At 43.9% G+C, this 20,748-nt stretch overlaps 2 protein-coding genes across 2 annotated transcripts in view; both read left to right on the forward strand.

The window, feature by feature from the left end:
- The window catches only part of LOC308697126 (uncharacterized protein), an 874,503-nt gene that overhangs the window by 589,993 nt on the left and 263,762 nt on the right, over nucleotides 1-20,748 (forward strand). The gene's annotated exons all lie outside the window — the stretch shown is intronic.
- Nucleotides 18,696-20,501, forward strand: LOC308697180 (uncharacterized protein). Its single transcript, XM_081376325.1, has 4 exons — nucleotides 18,696-18,807; nucleotides 18,916-19,257; nucleotides 19,568-19,612; nucleotides 19,718-20,501. Exons 1-4 carry the CDS (start codon nucleotides 18,747-18,749, stop codon nucleotides 19,888-19,890), a joined length of 621 nt encoding a protein of 206 aa, XP_081232451.1. The 5' UTR covers nucleotides 18,696-18,746; the 3' UTR covers nucleotides 19,891-20,501.

Here is a 20,748-nt window from a genome sequence, read left to right on the forward strand (position 1 = left end):
TTTTAATGATATTTTAATGACTACAGGTGCTGAAGACACTATGATGGCTTTAGTGCTATTATAGACTTGAGCTTGGCTTTTGACTTTGTAGATCACAGGATTCTTTCATCTCGGCTGGAACGTGTGATTGGTATACAGGTACGGTACTCAAACGGTCCCAGTCATTCTTATCTAGGCCTAATAGAAGTTTTTCAGTTAGCGTAGGTGCTCATTTATCCTCGGCAGGGATAGATATTCTCATTATACATGCTACGCTTGGGATCAATTATGAGTAAGGTTAGTGAGTCGTACCTCTGTTATGCTGATGAAATCCAACTCTACATACCTGTAAAACATAAAGAAAACAACAGTTTCGAAGTCAATATGACTATGATGAAGAAATCTTGATCACAGTCACAGGTGAGAGAAGCTCAGTGGATATGTGGAAATATTATTATTTTTAAACATTTGGATAGCTGAACACTAACGCGTAATGACAAAACAGACACAGCTTACTTTTCAAGCAATTTTTCAGAATATTTAAAAAAGTTTGAGGCATGGTAAATAAATATAGCTAATATTGTGTTTTTGAAAGATAAAAAAAAACAAAACAAATGTAGCGCATAAGTCTAATTTTAGCATTACATCCAGAAAAAGGCTAATAAAGTAAAATGTTTACAAAAAAAAAACATAGCTATAGGCCAGGCTATTTAAGTTCACTCCACAACAAGTTTTTTTAAATTTAAAGGAGACATATCATGCTTTTAAATCGTTCCTTTTAACATATAAATCATACATTTGTAGTCTATATAAAGCGGTACTGCAATGCTTGGGTCTGAATTCCTCATTATTATTGCTCCACAGGCCCCTTTTCTACCCCTTTTCTGATGTGCGTCTGAGAGCAACTCGTTTTGGTGCGGTCTCTTTAAATACAATTGAGACACTTCATACCCCGCCCCCTCTCCAGGATGCAGAGGTGACACTCGGTTCAACTCCACCCCGTTCGGCCATTTTTGTAGTTTGATAGCAGAGATATGATTATCTAGCGGCACAGAAACTTTTTATTCACACGTTATTAACAAAATGTCAACAACGGAAGACTTGTCCAGCCAGCCTTACATGTTCGAGCCAGACTCGGAGCCGGAGCGAGATGAAAATGAAGACGACGAACCTGCAGAACAACGTCTTCATATGGATGTATCGCAATGGTGTGTTACTGAATTTACACATGAAACTTTGGTCTTCCGACCTTTTACCACCGTGTCGATTTATTTTGATTAATATGTGCGAGGGAGAGAGAGCAAGACAGCGTCTAGTTTGGAGACGGTGAAGTCTTGTTTACATTTTCGCCTGGCTCCGAAGAGAGAGAGAGTGCGTGCGCACGACCGGGTCTCTCTCTCTGCTCGTTCTTTCAGTTAAACATGCGCCCTGTCACAAGCGCAGCAGTTCATCTACATTAGTCGGTGTAATGAAGCGTGTGGGTTACTACGTCCAACAACCGAACATTTTAACTTACCCTCTCGTAACTTCTGCATCTTTGAGCTTGGACTACAAAATTGCAGCGAGAAATAATAATGTCGGATTGCTCGAAGTGTTGGGCTGGAAGTCAATGTCCTTATTTGGCAGTTCCGCTGCAAATACTGTGACGTAATAGTTCACAAAACATCATAGATAACAGAAAAATCGGAACAGGTTGAAAAATAAGGCCAAAACAGAATATAAAGATATCAACGAAGCACCTGAAGAGAATAATTTCAACTTTTCTGTACTTCTAAACACTCCAAATATACAACAAAATGCATTTAAGGGCTAAAAAAGTGGATTTAGCATGATATGTCCCCTTAAACGTTAGGCTATTCAAAATACAAGTAGCGTCCCAGCAAACATTGGTCCGACGGCAACGTCGTGTCCCTGGCCAAAAATAGTCGCGGTATGACGGCATAAATCGGTAAAAATATGTAACACAGAACATTTCCTAAAAATGCATTCAGATACATTTGTACATGTCTACAGTTCTCTGGGGTTGCATGTATAATTGTTATTTTGACTTTTAGCTACGTGTAGTTCAATATAGTGTATCGGGTGAGACGTCACCTGGCGACGTCTTTTACACGTGCATTTATAGTCCATCATGACCCTCCATCATGGAATCCTTGTGAAATATGCAAAAGCTGTGCTTAATCCTTGCATGGTTAATACTGCAAACATTAATTTAATTGCCCAAGTAGTTTTTAAGAGGTTGTGAAGACGTCCACTGACGTCCTTTACACGTCTAGTCAAGCAAGACAGAAAAAAAAACAGGAATTATCTTTATGAAATACACGAATTGTATACAAAGTAAATATATTTACTTTATCTTGTTTAAATAAATTATAATCACACAGTTCCCAGTGTGGTTAAGTGAATGCAAAGCCTCTGCATTCTAGTCATTATTTCAACCTGTAGCCTACCTGATACGTTGTGATTTTTTTGTTTTTTATGGAATGTATGCATATACATGTAAAACAGAAATATATCTGGTCACCATTTATGTCTGAGTTGGATGTAATTGCCAAAACTGTGCTGCCAAGATGTAACAAAAGATCTCCCGACATTACCAAATCCCGCGATAGGTTAGATTATCTCACGAGATGTTAACGCGTTTTCCCCATAGACTCACTCCGGAACACTGAAGTTTGAACAACCACGAAGAGAGGAGGAATTGAGGCCCATATTATTAGAAATCTACTGTTGGGTACGTACATTTTGTATTATTATATTAACGTGCTAGAGTTTTACTTGTTTGACATGAATGAACCGAAAGAAATGATGCCCACATTGTCAACTGAAATTGGCTAACTGAGTTTGGCTAAAATTAGCTAGTAGGCTAAAAGTTAATTTGAACTTATACAACGGTATACCATAGTATAAAGTATGTTTAATGATACAGTTAAAGTTATTACTGTAAATTATTAATGTAGCCTTTTGAGAGTTTCTTTCAGAAAGTAAATTATCTGAAGTAGAATGAAATGTTTAGCTGGATTTGAACATGTATGTTTTCAGTAACTGCTTTAAAAATATTTTGTAATTTTAGAATTGCTAAACATGTCTATTCAGGGGACATCACAGCCCACCTGTCTTTATCAGAAATGTCCTGTTCACTTTCTCACTGTTACACACCTAGTTAAGGGTCTTTCTCAAGGGCACCACAGTGGAATTGAAGAGGCAGGGGACAAATGCTGTTCCCCCCCACCCCCCAACTGATCTAACACCAATTTAAAGCAGAACATCTTTTATACAATAAAATAAAATGTAATGCATGTTGATTACTTTTTTCTAATGTTTCATTCATGATTCATTCATCTTGTTCCATGTTTTTTTTAAATTTAGCTGAAGACCATAAAAATATTTTGAAAATAAGTGCATGTCATTTACCTCAAATTTTTAATTTTCATTTATTTTAAAAAGAAATATATTCTCTTCCCTTAGATGCTATGAAGAGGTGGAGCCCACATGCTACAGACACTGAAATTGATGCAGCAATGGCAGAACACCTGAAACACGCTCCAGGAAGAGCTGGGGGTGGTGGATACAAAAAATGAGCCAAACAATGTGTTTAAGGGATAGTTCACCCAAAAATGAAAATTGTCATCATTTACTCAACCAACCTCATGTTTCAAACCTGTATACCTTTCTATGTTATGCTAAACACAAAGATGTTTGGAAGAATGTTTGTAACCAAGCAGATGTCGCCTCCCATTAACTACCATAATCATTTTTTCTCCAATAATGGTAGTCAGTGGATGCTCTATTTGCTTGGATACAAACATTCTTCAAAATATCTTCTTTTGTGTTCAGCAGAAGAAAGAAACTCATACAGGTTTGGAATTTGGTGAGTAAATTACATAATTTTCATTTTTGGGTGAACTATCTTTATATAATAATTCAGTATTTTGCTATTGGTATTTAGTTTGGTTAACAAATCGAGAGCTTAGAATTATAAGGTTCTATCTCTGTTTATTGTAGTTTATTGAGGATCAAAGTTTTTAAACTCGGTTTATGTTTTGTGAGATGTAACCTTTTTATTTTATTAATAACTACTAACAAAATATTTTTTTTTTACAAAAATAACACCACACAGGCATTAATAAACACCTAATGGATCAGATTGTCAAAAACTCAATTTCGACCAAAAGTGGAGATAGAACCTTATAATTCTAAGCTCACGAAATGTTAAACATTGAAAAAAATAAAGAGAAATTTTGGCTGTTCAAGATCAATAAAATGTTATGCTTAATCAGAACATGCTTCTTTTTTGCTTATGTCCACAAATAATGTGTTATTGTTTTTGATGTACACGTGATTAAAACGTTTTATTAATGTTCAGGTCTGACTGGACCAATTTTGGACCTTTTTAGAACATTTGTCAAGATGTGTAAACCTTGATTGCCTTTCACGATGTTACATAATAGGTGTGTGATTATTTTATATGCAGGCTTATATATACACTTAAATTATGCAGCAACACATTTAAACACATATGACGACGCATTTAGACGTCCAGGGACGCGCAGAAGAGACGTGGAATTCACGGCCAGAAAAGACGTCAAAGACGTCGGTTCAACTTTCATTTTGGAACTATTTTTCAACCATGACGGGACGTCTCTGTCGGACGTCTTTTCAACGGTCATTAAACGTCCAAATGTTTGCTGGGTAGTAACTTAGTTATCTAATCGCGCTATTGATGCGGAAATGAGTCGACAGGTTTACGATGAACATATCCGTTACTGTGATTATGATAATGGTTGTTATTAGCCTAGTGGGGTTATTAATATAATTATTAGATTATCTCTGAATTTCTAAATCGTGTTGTTTGTGTATTGAGTTTGACTAATCCTTTTCAGTATTACACAGGAATCATTTATTAAAGCAAAGATTCATGTTATAGTTTGATGTTTCTTATTAGGCTAGTCATTTTTATCATGTAAGATGCACATGTTAAATATTCAGACAAAATCAAAGTGAATGTTTAGTAATATTTTACCACTCAGGAAAGCGTTTTATCCCTGTATAAATGTCTTTGTGATTATTAGCCTGTATCTGTGACATAAACCGGCTCTTCTGTTTCTCTTCAGGTTCAGATGGTTGAATCTGCTTCTGCTGTTGTTTAGCTTTATCAAATATAGAGGTCAGTATCATATTTGTTTATAAATTTTAGCAATGCTTGATCTTCAGTTCCAGGTAGAGTTATTCTAGTCGATTGTGTCTCTGTCGTGTCACTCAGCCAAGAGACTTTGGTTGATGGTGGAAATTCCCCAGATGATAAATATTATCATATCCCACATCCAGACTTAATCCAGTTCATTGCAGTTCATTTGTCTTTTTGATTTCAAAGGCCAATAAGACATACTGTTTTAATAGGTGAACAAGCTAACTCTGAAGAAAGTGAGATGAATAATTTATATTGTCTGTATTTGCAGAAACCACCACTGTAGGAAACATCTCTATACATGTGACGGGACAAAAGGGAGAAAACGCCACCCTGCCCTGTGATATTGAGGCCAGAGACATTTTTCATGTTATTTTAACCAGTCAGTCAAAAAACATCCCTGTCTGTGAGAATGAAAACTGTAGTGGACGAGCGTTTAAAAAAGGATCATGTGACATCGTCATCAAGGATCTGGTCTACAGTGACGCTGGGAAATACATTCTGAGAGTCCATTACACTAATACTCCGGAGCCACAAATCAGGGAATACCATCTTCAAATTCATGGTAAAGTCAGAGCTGATCAAACTATCAGCTTTCCTTCAGTGATTGTGCTGGTATTCCATGAATTCCTGTAATCAGAGACACTGAATGTGTCACGTATCGCTTATTCAGATTATTCATCTTCAATATGGGTTCCCTTTCAGTCGCTCACGTTCGACGTAACGTCGACGTGACGACGTAATTGGGATCACTTCAGGGAGCCCTATCAACTTCGAGTGTCTACAGAACGAGCCAATGAACGTTGGCGTGCGTGAATCGCGTCACGCGCCCCCGCCCCGCAGCGCGGGTATAAACAGGAAGCGGGCGCACGCACACATTGTCTTTCACTTCGGAGCCGAGCTTCTATGAGACTTTTTGTCTATCAGAATCAGCTGTTTGAAGACTTCAAAAGAGGATCATCTCTCTGTTGCTGTGTTGGTGTGACGGCGCGATCAGTGGTGGCCGCGAGCATTGCAGCTCTCAACTGCTGTTTTCACAGCACTGTGTTTGTGTTTGTGTGTGTGTGTGTCGGTTCGGTGGGCGTTTCCCCTGTGTGTGCATTCACACTGCGGCTACCCCTGGGTGCCTCAACACAAAGAGAGTTTTTCAAATCCTTTTTTATTTTCAACTAAAAGAGCAACACAAGCGTGACCCTGCGTCTTTTTCAAGATGTCATTGAAAAAGATGTCATTGAAACCCTGCCTCTTGTGCGTTTCTGGGTGTGGTCGTTCCCTGGCGCCAGCAGATGGCCACAAGAGTTGCCTCTCGTGTTTGGGCATTCAGCACGCTGAGGCAGCTTTTGTGGATAGTTCATGTTCCCATTGCGGGAATATGACTATCACAGCGTTAAGATCGAGACTCGCTTACCTCAAGGGAGGTGCAGTCCCCTCGCCTATGCCCCGATCTAGAGTCTATTCTGCCCCGCAGAATAGACCTACTTTGGCGCATGACCAGGGTGATCTGAGGATTACCGTGAGGGCTTCCCCGTCGAGTCATTCTCCGCGGGCCCCTCATGCCTCACATACGCTGCTGCCATTGGAGCCCCTTAGTGAACGTCTTGGTCCTTCCCCGGAACGACCAACCGTTTCCTTTGGGGCCCCAGCTGACGATCAGATGTCGATCGCAGCATCGGAGGGGGAGCTGTCCTCTGGAAATGACGACTCGGCTGCGTTGCCCCCCTCGGGGTGTGTAGCGTTGTCCGAGCCAGATCCAGAATGGACTGCTATGCTTTCCCGGGCCGCCGAGAAGGTCGGGCTTGCGTGGAATCCTCCACCACGTCCCGAACCTTCTCGGTTGGACGATTGGTTTCTCGGGGCGGGCCGTGCTGGTTCTCAGTGCGCCGCCCCGGTACCTTTCTTTCCGGAAGTGCATGAGGAGCTTTCTAGGACGTGGAAGGCACCGTATAGTGCCCGAAGCCGTTCTAGTGGCTCCTCACCCCTCGCCACCCTCGACGGCGGGGCAGCTAAGGGGTATGTGGATATCCCCCCAGTGGAGCGGGCCGTCGCGATGCAACTGTGTCCGGCGTCCGCTTCCTCTTGGCGGGGTAATCCACGCCTCCCATCCAAGGCCTGTAAGTTTTCGTCCGGTCTAACGGCGAGGGCTTACAAGGCCTGTGGACAGGCTGCTTCCGCCCTCTATGCCATGGCGCTCTTGCAGGTCCACCAGGCCCAGGCGCTCATGGACATGAACGAGGGTGGTTCTGACCCAGAGCTCCTCCGGGAGCTCCGTGTGGCAACCGACCTTGCCCTCCGGGCGACGAAGGAAACCGCACGTTCAGTCGGTCAGGCGATGTCCACCTTGGTGGTCCAGGAGCGCCACCTCTGGCTCAACCTGGCGGATATGAGGGACACCGATAAATATCGGTTCCTGGATGCCCCTCTTTCCCAGGTTGGGTTGTTCGGCGACGCGGTCGAGAGCTTTGCCCAACAGTTCTCGGCCGCACAGAAGCAGACGGAGGCCATCCGACACATCCTGCCCCGGCGGACCGCTGCCGCTCCCACCCGTCCGCCGGCCGCAGACCCTCCGTCTACTCGTCGCCGAGGTCGGCCTTCTGCGGCGTCCTCCGCTCCCGCCAGGCCCCAGCAGCAGCAGCCATCATCCAGGCCTCAGCGCGGAGCAAGCCGCAGGAAGTCGACCCCGCCCGTCCAGGCCGCTGCCAAACCAGGAGGCAAGCGACGGTGCAAACGACCCTGAGACGGGCGGCCCAGAGGTGGATCAAGTTGCTCTTCAGGAGATGGCGAAGGCGCCACTCCTTCCCCCGGTGGAGGGCCGGGCGGAGAATCTTTTGTTTCCTTTTCTTTTTGTTCCGCCACTGACCCACGGGTCAGTGGTACCCACATTTTCAAAAAAAGAGCAATTTCTGAAACCTCTGGGCCCCAAGAGGGCGCGCTTGGCAGTCGACGACGCCGCCATGCCTTGTCACTCCCGAGCCCCTCTTTCATCGCCAGCGAGCAGCAGTGGCTGTGTTCCGGACGTGCTGTCGCCTCCACACACTCACTCTGCCCTTCGACGGAAGCAGGTATGTGCTGCACCACACACTCAGACCCCACTTCGGGCCGCTGTGCCGTCCGAGTCGGGTCCCTGCATTCCGCCGCGCTGCCCCACCCCGGGTACGTCTGTGGTGCCGTTAGTCCCGCTTGCTCGGTCTCTGGGAGCCTGGTTAACGCTTCCCAGCCCGTCTCGCTGGCTCATCCGTACCATCAGACTCGGCTATGCGATTCAGTTCGCCCGGCGTCCCCCTGCTTTCAAGGGCATTCTGTTCACCCGTGTTCTGGCGGACAGTGCCCCTGTGCTCAGGGCCGAGATCGCAGTCCTACTGGCGAAGGACGCGATCGAGCCGGTCCCTCCAGCCGATATGAAGACCGGCTTCTACAGCCCGTACTTCATTGTACCCAAGAAAGGTGGTGGGTTACGACCAATCTTGGACCTGCGCGTCCTGAACCGGTCCCTTCACAGGCTACCGTTCAAGATGCTTACGCAGAAACGCATTTTCAAATGCATCCGTCCCCAAGATTGGTTTGCAGCGATCGACCTGAAGGACGCGTACTTTCATGTCTCGATTCTCCCTCGACACAGACCGTTTCTCCGCTTTGCGTTCGAGGGACGGGCATATCAGTACAAGGTCTTACCCTTCGGGCTGCCCCTGTCGCCCCGCGTCTTCACGAAAGTCGCGGAGGCGGCCATTGCTCCCATGTGCGAGCGTGGTGTTCGCATTCTCAACTACCTCGACGATTGGCTTATTCTGGCCCAGTCGAGAGAGCAGTTGTGCGAACACAGGGACATGGTGCTCAGTCACCTCAGCCACCTAGGGCTTCAGGTCAACTGGGAAAAGAGCAAACTCACCCCCGGGCAGAGGATCTCTTTTCTCGGTATGGAGTTGGACTCGGTCAACATGACAGCGCGCCTCACCGAGGCCCGTGTCCAGTCAGTGTTGAACTGCGTGAGCACGCTCAGACGCAGAACAGCGGCACCACTGAAACTGTTTCAGAGGCTCCTGGGGCATATGGCATCTGCAGCCGCGGTTACGCCGCTCGGATTGCTTCATATGAGGCCGCTCCAACACTGGCTCCACGATCGAGTCCCGAGATGGGCGTGGCAGAGCGGCTCGTGCCGGGTCCAAGTGACTCCGCACTGTCGCCAAACTCTCAGCTTGTGGTCGGACCCTTCGTTCCTACGGGCAGGTGTTCCCCTGGAACAAGTGTCCAGGCACTCTGTGGTCTCCACGGATGCCTCTACCACCGGCTGGGGGGCCACGTACAACGGGCATGCAGCTTCAGGTCTGTGGACGGGGCCTCAACTGCATTGGCACATCAACTGCCTCGAGTTGTTAGCAGTACGTCTTGCACTGAGCCGTTTCAAAACGCTGCTACTAGGCAAGCACGTACTGGTCCGTACGGACAGCACTGCGACCGTTGCGTACATCAACCGCCAAGGTGGTCTACGCTCCCGCCGCATGTCACAACTCGCCCGCCATCTCCTCCTCTGGAGTCAGAAGCATCTGAGGTCGCTTCGTGCCGTTTACATTCCGGGCCTGCTCAACCGTGCAGCCGACGAGCTCTCACGGCAGCAGGTGCTACCGGGAGAATGGCGACTCCATCCCCAGGTGGTCCAGCTGATTTTCAGGCGCTTCGGGACCGCTCAGGTAGATCTGTTTGCCGCCCCGGACACGTCTCATTGCCAGTTGTTCTATTCTCTGACCGAGGGGACCCTCGGCACGGATGCTCTGGCACACAGCTGGCCCCGGGGCCTTCGCAAGTATGCGTTTCCCCCAGTGAGCCTTCTTGCACAGACCTTGTGCAAAGTCAGGGAGGACGAGGAGCAGGTCTTGTTAGTTGCGCCGTATTGGCCCAACCGGACCTGGTTCCCGGAACTAGTGCTCCTCGCGACAGCCCCTCCCTGGCCCATCCCTCTGAGAGAGGACCTGCTCTCTCAGAGACGGGGCACCCTATGGCACCCGCGTCCAGACCTCTGGAAACTCCATGTCTGGTCCCTGGACGGGATGCGGAGGTTCTAAGTGACCTACCCCCTGCGGTAGTTGACACCATCACTTCCGCTAGAGCCCCCTCTACGAGGCGCCTCTATGCATTGAAGTGGAACCTGTTCGTTGACTGGTGCTCCTCTCATGAGGAGAACCCCCGATCTTGCTCGATCAGAGCCGTGCTTTCCTTCCTGCAAGAAGGGCTGGAGCGAAGGCTGTCTCCCTCCACCCTTAAAGTGTATGTTGCCGCTATTGCCGCACATCACGATGCTGTTGATGGTAAGTCTTTGGGAAAGCATGACCTGATCGTCAGGTTCCTGAGGGGAGCGAGGAGACTGAATCCTCCTCGCCCACTCTCTATACCCTCTTGGGACTTGTCTCTGGTCCTTTCGGCACTTCAGAGACCACCCTTTGAGCCTCTGCAATCAGCTGAGTTAAAAATTCTGTCCTATAAGACAGTACTCCTGGTTGCATTGGCCTCTATCAAGAGGGTAGGGGACCTGCATGCATTTTCGGTCGACGAATCGTGCCTAGAATTCGGCCCGGATAACTCTCACGTTATCCTGAGACCCCGGCCCGGATACGTGCCCAAGGTTCCTACCACTCCCTTCCGGGACCAGGTAGTGAACCTGCAAGCGCTGCCTTCAGAGGAGGCAGACCCAGCCCTGGCTTTTCTCTGTCCCGTTCGCGCTCTGCGTCTGTACGTGGACAGAACGCAAAGCCTCAGGACCTCAGATCAGCTCTTCGTCTGTTACGGAGGCCAGCAGAAAGGGAAGGCTGTCTCCAAGCAGAGGATGGCCCACTGGATAGTGGATGCCATCGCCTTGGCTTACGAAGCCCAAGGCGTGCCCTGCCCGCCTGGGTTGAAAGCCCACTCCACTAGGAGTGTCGCTTCTTCCTGGGCGCTGGCTCACGGCGCCTCGCTGACAGACATCTGTAGAGCTGCGGGCTGGGCGACACCTAACACGTTCGCTAGGTTTTATAGCTTACGTGTTGAGCCGGTTTCTTCCTGTGTGCTCGCTTCTACTAGCCGGTAACACCGAAGTTCCCGCTCTAGTGTCGGCTTGCTGCGCCACTCCCTTCCTAGGAACGGATACGTGCGCTTTTTACTCCAGTCGAGTTCCCCATTGGCGAACCCTGTGAGTTCCTCCGCACCCCTTCGGCAGTCGGACGTTGCGGAGCGTCCGACGCCAGGCCTAGTGCTCGTATGCTTGTGTAACTTGTGCTAGGCTGGGTTCCATATGTGGTGATCCCTGCGGCGATCCCATATGTGTATTCTTCCACGACCAGCTCCCTGCGGTGAGCCCGTGTCTTCCCTTGGCAGAGTCTGCTCTGCCGTCACTGTCCGGTGTGTCTCCCCCTTCGGGTGGAGCCACCCCAGTGACATTCCATATGTCGCACTGCCCCTTCGGCCAGTCCATATGTGTATTCTCCACATGTTACCTCCCTTCGGGCAGGATGTGCCTCCGCAGCGTTCTTTCCCCTGGAGAGGTACGCTTTCCCAGTGTTATCCAAGAGTTCCGCTGTGTGGGGTATAATGGAACAGCAGTTGAACTCCCTCTACGCAGGTCTTCCGCCCCAGCAGTTGGGGGTCTGAGAGTCTTGCGTAGGGCGCTGGATGTGGCAGCAACCGTGCCGTTTTCCATGGGATCCCAATTACGTCGTCACGTCGACGTTACGTCGAACGTGAGCGACTGAAAGGGAACGTCTCGGTTACTGATGTAACCCTCGTTCCCTGAAGGAGGGAACGGGAGACGTAACGTCCCGTCGCCACCGTTGCTGACCATCGCTGCATGGCCGTCACAAATCTCGGCTCCTCAGCGAAAAACAATGTGTGCGTGCGCCCGCTTCCTGTTTATACCCGCGCTGCGGGGCGGGGGCGCGTGACGCGATTCACGCACGCCAACGTTCATTGGCTCGTTCTGTAGACACTCGAAGTTGATAGGGCTCCCTGAAGTGATCCCAATTACGTCGTCACGTCGACGTTACGTCTCCCGTTCCCTCCTTCAGGGAACGAGGGTTACATCAGTAACCGAGACGTTTTCCAATGTCTTGCATTGGAATATTAGAATATTATACCATAGATTGCATTTGTTCCCCTTAAATCTATATATGTGTTTATGGCCTTGCCTGATTTACACCATCATAACAATAATTGAGGATAAAGTGTCTTTCTGTTTCTCCTTAGATGATATTTCTGTGAAGAAAGGAGAGCAGCTGAAGTTGGATGTTCTGTTGTCCAACGCCTATAAAGTGGAGAGAAACTCTAGTGAAGGCTGGACAGAGGTGTGGACGAGAGGTCACGGGGTCAACAGTGATCGACTGACCGTCAGTGACGAGACTCTGATCATTAATGAGTTTACAGTCACTGACACTGGAACATACAGAGTTCTGGATTATGAAGGAGAAACCTTGATCACAGTCTCAGTCACAGGTGAGAGAAGATCAGTCGATGAGGAGAGATATTTGACCTTATTTTACAGCTGAGGTTTATTCATCATGATTTGAACTGCAAATGGTAAATTATATGACTGAAGTTCCTGATATACTCACGGCGAAGTTCTTTTTCGTTCTTCGTTTAGGTGTCAAACGAAGTTTATTAATGCGTGAGGAGCGATATACTGTTATCGAACATCTGACGCCAACACGGCTGAGAGCAGCGTTTATATGAATATATGAATATGTGCTGCGCGCTTTCCTTTCAGTAACAATAAACACACAACAAAATTGAGAAAACAGCAAGCATTTTTAATAAAGCATAAGTATTGCATCTGATCACTGCAACATGGTTACGTTTGCACGAGCTCTACGGCACTCCAGTAACGGTATATGTCACATTTATTTATATATCACACAATAGATTGCTTAAAATCAAGCAGCGTTGCCATATTAGACATGAACAACAGTGTCTGTCTCGTTTCATTAGAAGTACAACTTCATTTTCTACTATAAAGCAGCTCTCCAGTGTGTTCATGATTTCAGACATCTCACTGAACAGGTCAAATGAGCCAGAAAAGATTTTCATGTGAAAGAAGGTGTTAACATACAGTCAAACAAAAAATTATTCAGACTATTTTTACTAGTGGGTGCAGGACACTATAGTTAATTTATGCAAGTGAGGATAGCTAAATAAAGTAAACTGTGACATATTATACACAAACATTCTTCATACAGTGACTACCAGTAAAATGATTTGGGACCAAAAACGATTCAGACACTTTGACCTGAGCATGTTTGGCTCAAAGTTATCTGACATTATCAAGATAAATTTGTTCTAACACAGTGTAACTCTTGAGTTCTTGTCATATTTTATTACCATTTTCTAAACTATAGTGAATAAACTGTGATAATGTGAGAAATGTTGAAGGTGTCTGAATATATTTTGGTGTGACTGTATATATTACGTAATCACCACGCACCAATGGCAGTACAAGGTATTTACCAGCCGAAGCAAAATTTTCCAGAAGGTTCGCTTTGGCAAGCTGTTTCGAACTCGGCCTGATTTTGTTAGAAATAACGTCACATCAGTTCGTTTCTTCGATTTCGCTTGAAGTATATCAGGGGCCTTAACCTTTCAATCTCCTCTACAGAATCCAGATCAGACTCCGGCTCATCAGGAGAACGCACGGATGACACTGAACATAGTAAGTAGAACAGGAGGCATTGAGAGCTTTACAAAATCTTTAATGGGTAACTCTCGCCAAAATGCAACCTAGGGTCTTTGTTAATCTACCCGAGGCAAACATTAGTTTAAAAGCATAATTAGGATGGAAACACCACTTTTAAGTTTGACCGTATTTTCGCTTTCTGTCAAATTGCCTTTTGAATGGGAGTGAATGGGGCACTTCTATGATAGCATCAAAAATCGCTATTTTTAAAGTATCACCAGGGGCTCTACACATGAACTTCAGCATTGAGAACATTGTTTGTGTGCACAGAGTTTACTACAAAGAAAGATTTTGAACAAGCCAGCATTCTGTCAGTCAAAAATAGTCGATCTCCGAATGCAACGTAACATGGAGGAGGGTAAAGATGGAAAGCTCCTAAAGCTTCGTTCCATATAAATTCACGGATAATTTGTTGTTTTGTCGTTAGTGAAAATCAATATTGACCTTGTATTTGAAAAAGGATGCTTAAATAAGAAACAAAATTCAAAGTCAGTTCATTCACATTCAGAAATCGGCTATTTTTGACTGTCAAAATGCCAGCTGACACACAGCTACAGTGAGTTTTCAATGCTGGAGTTCATGTGTAGAGCCCCTGGTGATACTTCCAGCAAAGTTTCATGTTGTGTCGAGCCTTCTTAGTGTTTTAAAAATAGCGATTTTTAATGCTATCATAGTCGTGCCCCATTCACTCCCATTCACAAGGCAATTTGACCAAAAATGAAAATACGGTCAAACTTAAAGGGACACTTCACCCATTTGCATTAAGCTTTGCTTTGTTAGAAACCCAGTCATACTATTGAATGGTCATGCAACATTTTTTCATTTTCCCCCGAGACGAGAGAAATCTGTATTTACCTCTTTACACTTCCTCCTACAATGACGCAAAAATCGTCATTTTGCGTCATTGTAGGAGGAAGTGTAAGAGGGGGGGATTTCTGTTAAGACTACAAGCACTAGATGCACCCTTTCAAACCCGCCCATAGGGGGTTGGACCTAATGCGCTAACAGACCTATCACAGATCAGTGCAAGTGCGTTTGATTTCAACGGCAGAAACCTGCAGAAAACAGGGACGAAGAAAGCTGAGTAGTAGGGGTTACCATACTCTATTTCCCGGACATGTCCGGCCGTCGAGATCGACAAAAATGTCCGGGATTCAGCTTTTGCTTTCTGCGGTCGCCATCCATTGTTTACATGCTCACCTTTTGTTTCAATCTAACTGAATTCACCCCGATTGGTGAATCTGAATGTAATGTTTACATGAATGCTAAACAAGTAATCGGTTGATTTGCGTTTTAACATTGCTAAGAAAATACCCGCACCTCCGTGAGAGATAGCCCATGAGACCGGTGCATCTCACAGGCGCGCTCATCAGTAATCACAGTAATACAGGGAGCAGGACGAGGCTAGCGCCGCGGGAGAAAGACGCGAGGCCGGTGGCGTGATCGGTTGAAAGACGCGAGGCCGGTGGCGTGATCGGTTGATGTGTGTTTTACCATTGCTAAGAAAATACCTGCTCCTCCGTGCGAGATACGAGAACAGTGCCTCACAGGTGTCGGTCGTCAGTAATCACGCCACCGGCCTCGCGCCGTTCTCCCGCGCCCCTCAGCCTCGTCCTGCTCGCCACAGTAAACATGATGAATGGCGACTGTAGAACGCAAAAGCCGAATCCCGGACATTTTGGGCAAACTCGTCACGGAGACTCACTCGTAGCCTAGCCTTGCCTTGTTGTTTTAAACTGCGCTCTCTTACCGGTAGGCGTGGCTTGGGAGTGGCCTTGTAGAGCAGCGAAGCAAGTGCATTCTGGGAGTTGTTGTCTTTCATCCACATAAGCCAAAAATACATTTTCTGGCTTTTCTCAGTCTAGAAAGCTCCAAATTCAAAAATAATTTCACATTTCTTCTACATAAATGACCCACTTTCAATACACATTCATGTCTCCACGGGTGAAATGACCCTTTAAAAGTGGCGTTTCCATCCTAATTATGCTTTCAAATGAAAGTTTGAAAGTTTTCCTCGGGTAGATCAACAAAAAGACCCTAGGTTGCATTTTGGCGCGAGTTACACTTTATGCAGTGAGATTAAAAAAGCATTTAAAAAGTTCTCTTCCCACCTTCCTCCTTCCAGCTGGAGTGTATTGGTTCTGGCGTTTTGGACTGCCTGTGATTCTGCTGGTTCTGGTGGGTGTGATTGTCTTTGTTGTCATCAAGAAACCCCAGTGTCTGAATAGACTTTACTCGCTGCCGACGGATCAGGATGCAGGCTTATAATATAGTTAAAGAGGTCATCGGATGGCCATTTTCCACAAGTTGGTGTGATTCTTTAGGGTGTTCATGTAAAGTTTGTAACATACTTTGGTTAAAACTCCTCAATGGTTGTGTAAAACAACACCCTTTTACCTCCTCAAAAACAGCTCTGTCCACAGCGACCCGTTTCAGTGCATGTCTCTTTAAATGATAATGAGCAACTGCTCACCCCCCCCCCCCCTTATATATTTGTTTATATACGCAAAACTTCCTTTATATTTGAGTCCAAGTTCAAACACTGAAACGCTACATTAACGTACGTAGCTCTGAAGCACTGCCAGCGGGACATTAAACAGGAGGAGCTCACAACAGGTTTTGCGTGGGAATGCAAAAAAGAAAAAAACATTTTTTTTTTATCCCATCCTAAATTTTTCCCACCCCCACGTCCCAAGTTTAGGGGCTTCGTAGTGTACAAATGTCTGAGGGTGGACATATGCTAATATGGGAAATATGCTAATACAGGAAATATGCTAATACAGGACATAATAGTGTCATGGTGCTCAGAAAATCCAAACGGCTTGATTATTGAGAGTGTTTTGGCTTTTTGAGGATTAAAGAAAAAAGAGTGAATTTTTCATTGTGTGGTGGTTGTGTCCACACACTGCAGAGACACATTTATATGCAAACACCATATAAAAGTGAATTTTGCATCTGATGACCCCTTTAAGCACATCTGTTTTTTGCTCTATTTCACAAATGAAAGTTTCACAGCAGAACCGTTGTGGCCGAAGCACAGTGACGTTTCGTTGATGAATGAATATTTTGATCGATTTTACAGCATTAAACAGTGTAAATACCAGTGTAAATCTAAATGTCTCTTCATGATGCAGCTTCTGTGCCAAAGATGGGATTTCTTGATACTGATTTCATCCGATTGTGTCTTAATGTTCTAACTGAAATTATTGATTAAATGAAAGAATTTGTCATAAAAGATGATGCATGCATCTAGGTTAGGAAAATATCCATGTAAAGAAAAGAAAAACCCTTGGAAATCAATTTAAGGGAGACAATATCAGTTTGATATATGAAGAATAAAAGTTGAGTCAGTCCTAAACCAGTCAAGACAAACCAGCACAAAAACTCTCCGACAAATAATGTCATATTATCGTCATCAACAAAATCCCAGAAAATATCGAGATATCATATGTGCCTATGAAGGTCTTGAAGAAAATACTTAGTATGTTTTCTTTATATAAATGTCTTTAAATAAGTCAAACTGCTTTTTGAAAAAATTAACTTTTTTTTTTTTTTTTTTTTTTTTTTTACATGTGTTGTAAACCACTTTTGATAACATTTTGACTGTAATATTTTGTTGGATTTTAATGACCTATTTTTATATGAAATGAAATTTTAAAGATATTCAAACTCAGGAAAAACAAAATTTTCAGGGATAAAAATAAACTTTAGCCGCTCTAAACATTATGCAGAGCCGTATGTGGTGCTCAGAAGCCAAGAGAAGCACAGTGTTTGATGGACTTTACACTCCTTTTGTATAAACCAAATGGATTAATAGTGTGTGTTTTCTGCTGTCCTCATTACCTCACTGTGACTGTGAAGTTTTTAATCATCTAATATGTCCAAATGTGGGCAGGCTTGTCTTCTGAGGACATATATTGTGGTTTTGCTCTATTCTGCTTTGAAGGGATATTGCAGATCAAGCTGTTTGTGATCTGTGAAATGTTGATTATTGTAGATCTAGTGAATATACAGCTCTCCAGTACTACGGTAATCCCTTTAAAACTATGTGAACTAGACATGTCTTCATCATTTCAGTATGCTAATGTCTACAGTATCTGTCAGAATCAATTCATCATGTTGAGTATTGTAGGTTTTAAATTTATGGTCCTTTTGTTTTCATTCAGTTGTTTTCTGTTGCACAGTATTGCTTTGCTCAGGGTATAAGAGGGAAAATGAACTGTTGATATGGTCAATTGATACAGTATATTGTTCATGTCTGTATTTAAATGCGTAACTTAATAAATAAGTGCCTGCTTTAATAGTTTTGAGCATCTTTCCTTTCATCACTGTTGTTTTTCACCTTTCAGAATTGCAGCGTAAGCTTCCTACATTACCTCAGAAAACATAGACTTCCTCCTTCAGTACTTCAGAAAACACATGTGCAGTAATGCAGTGACATGTGAACTGAGAAGAGACTGTTTGTACATTTTTGTAAAGAACTTATGTAATCTGGTCAAAATAATGAATTAATCTCCCAGAATAGAGCTTAACTTGTATGAAACCTGTAATATTTATGATCATGATCTCACAAATCTACACACACTTATAGCCAAGTTTTGCTCACCAAGTGTTTCTGCAAGCTAAATTAAACCACATATAACACATTTTTGATTTGTTAAAAGATGTGTACAGGTTACAATGAAAACAACAGCATTCATAATGTTTATTATAAGGGGAAAGGTACTAATATGCAATAGTTAATACAAAAGTTGCAACACTTGATCTATTAAGAGACTATTATTCAATGCTTTATATTTCTCTGACGGAAGTAAAAACTCTGTGTGGTTTCAGTGTCTCTGCATTGATCTGAAAGCTATTGTTTGATCGACACCTTTATGAACGACAGACACAATGGAGAAAGTCATTTTCTTCTGTGTAGTTTCTTGTTGGATTATGCAAATCACATCCAGTGGTAAATATATAATTTTTCAAGCATTCATGAAATTAACATATCAACCTCAAATACAATGACCATAAACATAGTCTAAAAGGATCTTTGTGTTTATGAATGTCTCTCCAGATTTGTCAGTAGGAGGATCTTCTGATGTGAGAGTTCAGATGGGAGAAAACATCACTCTGAACTGCAGCATGAGAAACAGATATGAAGTCGCCTGGTATCATCTCAGATCTGAAGAGCTCGTTCTGCTGATTTCTGCTGAGAAGGACAAACTCGGGAGAAAACTACTGATCAACTACAATCCAAACAGCAATCGCATGAAAATAACAGCAGACAGTTGGGTCACCAGAGTCTCTTTAACTATTTCTGGAGTAACAGAATCAGATTCAGGACTTTATTTCTGTGGACTAAAGTCTGACGCTCCAGAGATGCACTTCGACAAACCCATCAGGCTGGAGATTGAAGGTAACAGATTTCAGTTTTTCTCATTATATCTTCACAAACTAGTCAATGTAGGAGGGAGTGGGTAAGATGAGCCACTCAAGACGAGCTCTGAACATGATTTTTGTTTTAGTGGTTAGTGACTGAGAGCAGTACATGAGTCGATATATAAACTTAGAACTAGACATTGCTTAACTAACCCAAATTTTACAGTTAATTGAGGCAATTAAAAAAATGGTCATAAAAACTTACAGAAAAAACTTACATCAAATTACAGAAGCAGGTTGTTGTGTGTGTTCATATATTTATGGATAAACATATCATATATTCACAGGTCTTTTTGTAATAAAAGAGACGAAAACAGAAGTTGAAATCACAGGTAAAGTTTTGTTTGTTTAATAGATTTTTCTATTTGTTGTAACTGCTCTTCTGTGGAGATCTGGCACTAAATGTATGAATGTGAGTAACTCTTCTGTCTCTGTAGATGGAGTGACGGTGACGGAGCGTGTGTTGATGTTCGGTGGTGTTGGACTGGCTGTGTTTGTGTTTTTTCTGACTACAGTCATCGCAGGAGGAATCATTTACCATCGTGGACAGCAGAAAGGATGGAGAGCAGCGAAACGTGCATCTATGAGGAGCTACAAATCAGCTAAATGACACATTTATGTGCTTTATTTGACAACTTAAGCTTTTACACTGCAAGTAAAATAAGCATCGCTGTCGGGAAACACAAATGACAACAGACAACTTCCTCATGAAAAGCCTCATGCTTTTCCTGTTTGTCAGATTTCACTTTAAGAACTGAGAACTGAAAGGTAAAACTCAGAGAAACTGAGATGTTGTGGTAAAGGTCGAGCACCAGTGAAACTTAAACAGGCTTTAATGGCTGTGGTGATTATTCAGGTTTGTGTCATTCAGTAAATGTTCAGTCAAAGTGCTGTATTTAACTCAGTGTTTGTTAATTCAATATCAATGAACAATATGCATGCTAGAGTTTTGTAGAGAACGAGCCAATGTCCTTTTTTTCAAAGCAAACAGTTTCTTCTTAATGCTAACAAAAGCTTTAATATCATCAGACCAGCAGGACTCGTGATAAAAATAAACATTGTGTCTGGTTATATCTTTAGACTTGTTATATATTTTTCTAGAAGAGCATTAATATGTACATATAAGCTGCTCTCTCAGGTATATTTACAAAATATAAATGTAAATCTCTTCTGTGGCACATAAAGCTTGATTTAATAAAAATGTCAACAGATGAGGTCAATAAAAAAAATGTGTTGTTGGTTCTTATCTAATAAATAGCAGTAAAACTAAGAAATTATAGATGTATACGTGCATGTTCTGCCAGAAAACATCATCATTACCAAAGCTAAACTTCTTCATAACTAAATTCAGAGATGTTAGATCTGTTCTCTCACTTTCAGAGAAAAGGTTTCATATCATTGTTATGCAATGCAGAATAATGATTTCCTGTCTGACTGTGTTATGTTGAGGCAACTAAAACCACAGAGG

This window comes from Scardinius erythrophthalmus, assembly GCF_964197995.2.
Source record: "Scardinius erythrophthalmus genome assembly, chromosome: 10".
Taxonomy (NCBI): Eukaryota; Metazoa; Chordata; class Actinopteri; order Cypriniformes; family Leuciscidae; genus Scardinius; species Scardinius erythrophthalmus.